We start from the raw sequence: 5210 nt of genomic DNA, 5'->3' as shown, positions 1-5210 counted from the left end.
GGACCCAGTAATCCCACTTCTGGATATTTATCCAAAGAAACCCAAAACACTACTTTGAAGGGACAAGTGAATCCATATGTTCATTGGAACATTATCTACAATTGTTAAGATATAGAAGCAACCTGGGTGTTCATTTATGGATGAACATATAAAGAAGAGTTAGTACATATATACAATGGAATATTACTTAGCTTTAAAAAAAGAATGAAATCTTGCCATCTGCAACAACGTGGATGGACCTAAAGGGTATTGTGGTGAGTGAAGTAAAAGACAAATGCCATATGATTTCACTAACACGTGGAATCTAAAGGAAAAAAAAAAAAAACGAAACAGAAACAAATTCATACAGAGAACATTTTGAGGGTTGGCAGATGAGAAGGGGTGGGGAGTTGGATGAAAAAAGGAAAGGGATTAAGTACAAATTTGTAATTACAAAAGTCACAGGGATATAAAGTACAGCATAGGGAATATATTCAATAATATTGTAATATGTATAGTGTCAGATGGGTACTAGATTTATCAGGGTGATCACTTTGTAAGTAATATGTGTAATTACTATGTTGTACACTTTAACATGGTATGCCAATTATAACTGAAAAATAAAACATTTTAAGAAACTCATTGTAGCTATATGGAGAATGGATTAGATAGGGGTATGGTTAGCAGCTGAGAGATCTCACAGGAGACTGATTTACAGGCAAGTGAAAATGGAAGATTAGACAAGGGTGTTGCAGTGGAGAATGAAAATAGAAGATGACTCAGATGTATTTTGGAGCTAGAACCAACAAAACTTATATTCAGAATTTTCTCAAAAGAGACCACAAGTAAGTGATTTAAAAATTGGACAGACAAGTGAATGGATTTAAAAAGGAAGGAAAAGATTTTGAGGAAGGAAAGAATGGGAGATGTACACACTACGGAACAGCCTAGAAGTAATACATGAAAATGATCATGTTTACAATTTGAATCCCATGTTCTGCTCTGTGCTTCTATTTTCTTAAAACAAGAAATTAAACTGGGCAGAAAGAAAGAGGAATTGCATGAGGATTTTAAGCCTTAAATGGTTGAGCCCAGGCCACTGAAAAAAGATAATTTGCCCAATGAAAATAATGAGGCAACATTTACCTAAGATCACTTTAGTGAGAAACAGTGGTTCTCACTCTGGCTGCACCTTTAAATTTCCCGGGGAGCTTTTAGAACTGTATGTACCCATTCCACTGGAGTGGTTCTGATTTAATTAGTTTGAGGTGGGGACACAGGCATAGGTATTTTTTAAAAAGCTCCACAGAAGATTGTAATGAGCAGCCAGAAAATAAGAGCCTTTAGAAGTACAGCTGAAGATGTCAAGGCAATAAACCTATTCCATTAAATGATGGATTAATATTCAGAATAGGATGAAAGAACTTTCCTCCCAGATAAGGAATACAGGCCCATCAATTAAACAGACATAGTTTGAGACTACAAGAAAATAAACGTCAATTTTATGTGATTATTTTTAAGCTGGGAAAAACTTATTCTCATCTTGTTAAGAAAACACTCATATAGACATCACACATATTTTAAAATATATTTTATTTCTATTATAAACAGCAAGGAGGGGAGAGATTAACAGCTGATAATTGACTGAGATACACAAGAAAACAAATAAGGCGTTGCAGTGGAAAAGTGATCACAAGGAACGAAGGATTCAGTTATCATTGCAGGGGTGGGGTGGGGTGGAATTGTAATTGGTGACCAGGGCACACCTGGCAATGGATTTAACTGTAACACACAACTGTAGCTTTTCAACTGCTCTAGAGTCAGAAAGCTTTCAAGATTTTGAATGAGCCACAGAATTACCAGAGCAGGACTAAAAGCCAAGTAACTATTCTCCTAAGAGACCAGAAACATGATCCTTTGATGGTAACCAAGATTCCTTGCTGTTGGTAGATAAATGGGTATTTGAAGGCAAGATTAGTTACATAACTTGCCCTAATTATTCGATTAATTTGTGGTCTCACTGGAATCAGAATCAAGGTTTAACATTGTAAATGTTTTAATGTTCCGTTTACAACTGCTTTGCACCCTAACTCTATTGAAAACAGAAAAGAAAAACGTCTGGAGTACTTTAAAAATTGCAACTGTCCAGGTGAGAAGCTAATGTGTGAAGGGTGCCGCCCAGATAGTTCGATGGGATAAAAAGTGGAAGTTGAGCAGAAAAGACAAAACGTGGATTTTTAAAGTGGGAGTGTCCACTTTAGGAAGGGAGTGAAAGCAAGAGGATCGACGTCTAAGGGAAGGGGGACGTAAAGAATCATACGATGCGAGTATCGTTAAGTGGGAAAGGGTTCCCAGGACACTAAAAGAGCAGGTAAAAGAGTAGACCTCCTGGGAAACGCTGGGTACTGTCTTGATAACCCTTCAATAAGTGGGGACGCGAGCGCGCACTACAAATCCCAGAAGCCCCTGTTTCTTGGAGCCGAAGCCGCGCAACGCCCGCCGGGAGTTAGTCCGCGCCGCCAAGATGTCGCAGCCCAAGAAAAGAAAGCTTGAGTCGGGGGGCGGCGGCGGAGGGGAGGGAGTAGAAGAGAAAGATGGCGGAGAGCAGGCGGAGGCGGCCCTCCTGCTGCGACCCCGGAGAAGTAGGCGGGAGCGGGACCAGCTGTACTACGAGTGCTACTCGGACATATCCGTCCACGAGGAGATGATCGCGGACCGCGTCCGCACCGATGCCTACCGCCTGGGCATCCTGCGTAACTGGGCAGCACTGCGTGGCAAGACGGTGCTGGACGTGGGCGCGGGCACCGGCATTCTTAGCATCTTCTGTGCCCAGGCAGGGGCCCGGCGCGTGTACGCGGTGGAGGCCAGCGCCATCTGGCAACAGGCCCGAGAGGTGGTGCGGCTTAACGGGCTGGAAGATCAGGTGCACGTCCTGCCGGGGCCGGTGGAGACGGTGGAGTTGCCGGAGCAGGTGGATGTCATCGTGAGCGAGTGGATGGGCTACGGACTCCTGCATGAGTCCATGCTGAGCTCTGTGCTCCACGCGCGAACCAAGTGGCTAAAGGAGGGCGGTCTTCTATTGCCGGCTTCTGCCGAGCTCTTCGTGGCGCCCATCAGTGACCAGATGCTGGAGTTGCGTTTAGGCTTCTGGAGCCAGGTGAAGCAGCTCTATGGTGTGGACATGAGCTGCCTGGAGAGCTTCGCCACGCGCTGCATTATGGGCCACTCGGAAATCGTGGTGCAGGACCTGTCGGGCGAGGATGTGCTAGCCCAGCCGCAGTGCTTTGCTCAGCTGGAACTGGCCCGCGCCGGCCTGGAGCAGGAGCTGGAAGCTGGGGTAGGGGGACGCTTCCGCTTCAGCTGCTACGGCTCGGCACCCATGCACGGCTTTGCCATCTGGTTCCAGGTGACCTTCCCCGGAGGGGACTCGGAGAAACCCCTGGTGCTTTCCACCTCGCCTTTTCACCCGGTCACGCACTGGAAGCAGGCGCTCCTCTACCTGAACGAGCCTGTGCAAGTGGAGCAAGATACGGACATCTCCGGAGAGATCACACTGCTGCCCTCCCGAGACAACCACCGTCTCCTGCGCGTGCAGCTCCGCTACAAAGTGGGCGACCAGGAGGAAAAGACCAAAGACTTTGCCATGGAGGACTGAGCGTTGCCTTTTCTCCCAACTCCCAGGGCGGCCAGACCCCCATGGTAGAGGCGGAGGCGGGTCGGAAGAGAAAGGGAGAGCCCATCTGCAAGTAGGGGGCATTATCTTCTGTCTCCCTTTTACCTCATGGCTCCTGGGGAGGGAGAGTGACTTCAGGCTCCCTTGGAGATTCATTCTTCTGGCGATATTTATTAAAAAAGTGATCCCGATGCCCCCAACGACGGAAACAGCGTGTTTATTACTAGGCTTTTAAGCCGCAAAACATGTGGTACCAAGCACTTGTAGTTCTATTTTTTTTTTTCATTTCACAGGAAAAAAAATACGGAATAAATATATCCGATTATGAATGCTCCATGCACTTACCTGACACCTCACACCTTATCCAAGTCAGAAGGCAGGAAGAGGGGTAAAAAAGAGTTTAGACTCCATAAATTTCTAATATAACTTTATTATCTCTCTAGAACCGTAGTGTCTCATTCTCTGAATTCCCCGCCTTCTCCGTTGCCTCTGGGCTACTGCACTTTTTCCTCACGGTTTTTAAAATTCACTTTACTATAATGAGGGTGAGGAGAATGAGGAAGCAGTTTAGATAATCCTGTTCTCATTACACTTCCATAGGGTGCTAAAGTTGATGAACACATTACACCATTTAGTAAAATAGACTATACGTAATTGTACAGCCTAAGGAATCTAGAAGGTACTTTTAGGAAAAAAGGACGAGAAAGACAGTGAAGTGGTATGGAGTTTTTTATTCTTTACTATTAAGACAACTAAGAAAATGTTTTCTGTATGTTCCATAATACATTTTTGGGTAATTTAATGTAACAGGCTGATAGAGGACATTTCAGGACTTCACTCAAGGGCTTGTTTATCACCATGGGTTAATTATTTACTCTCACTAAATTAAGGAAAATATTCTCCCAGAGAGAAAAGTTCACTCATTCTCCAAAACTCCCTTATTTAGGTGGATCATGTGACTTGGCCTACTTACATCAAGAAAAAGTTCCTTTTTTAGTGTGTGTTTCTTTCTTTTTAGCTCAGCCAAATGTGAAAGTTGTGAATTTAGGAAAATCATTTGTAATGAAGCGTGAGTCATTTTATCAAATTTATTTCACAATGTTTCCCTCCTTTATCCCTGTGGCAAATAAAACATTGGCATTCTATTTTTATAGATCAAGTAAGAAGTCGTGTACTGTTATAATGCTTTTTGCTTTTTAAATTGTCAGATCTTAAGAAAGTGTTAAAACCCCTTCAGAATATAACTTCAGAGTAATTCAAACTGCCTAGTGTGTGGCTTTTTCATACTATTAGCTTTTGTATGCTAATAGAAAACGTGAAAAGCTGAGCTTCTGAAATACTCGTTTATACGAGTTTTCTGCTATGATTCATAGCATATTAAAGTACTTAAGTATTATAACTAATTTGCTAAAATTTGATGTTAATACATGAGATCTGCCATTATGAAGGGAAACATAAAAGTCCAAAATCAGACTTTACAAGATCCTTGAGTAACAAGCAATGAAGTTATAGTTGTCACCATTTTGATGTCAAGATACTTAACAGCCTCTGTAAGTGG

At 43.2% G+C, this 5210-nt stretch overlaps 1 protein-coding gene across 1 annotated transcript; it reads left to right on the top strand.

The window, feature by feature from the left end:
* Window positions 1-2479: 2479 nt before the first annotated feature.
* Window positions 2480-4811, top strand: PRMT6 (protein arginine methyltransferase 6). Its single transcript, XM_011368162.2, has one exon. It carries the CDS (start codon window positions 2504-2506, stop codon window positions 3632-3634), a length of 1131 nt encoding a protein of 376 aa, XP_011366464.1. The 5' UTR covers window positions 2480-2503; the 3' UTR covers window positions 3635-4811.
* Window positions 4812-5210: the final 399 nt, after the last annotated feature.

Source organism: Pteropus vampyrus, unplaced genomic scaffold, assembly GCF_000151845.1.
Source record: "Pteropus vampyrus isolate Shadow unplaced genomic scaffold, Pvam_2.0 Scaffold6, whole genome shotgun sequence".
In the NCBI taxonomy this organism is placed as follows: domain Eukaryota; kingdom Metazoa; phylum Chordata; class Mammalia; order Chiroptera; family Pteropodidae; genus Pteropus; species Pteropus vampyrus.
The sequence above is the reverse complement of the archived record's forward strand: the minus strand, read 5'-3'. Positions and strand labels throughout refer to the sequence as shown.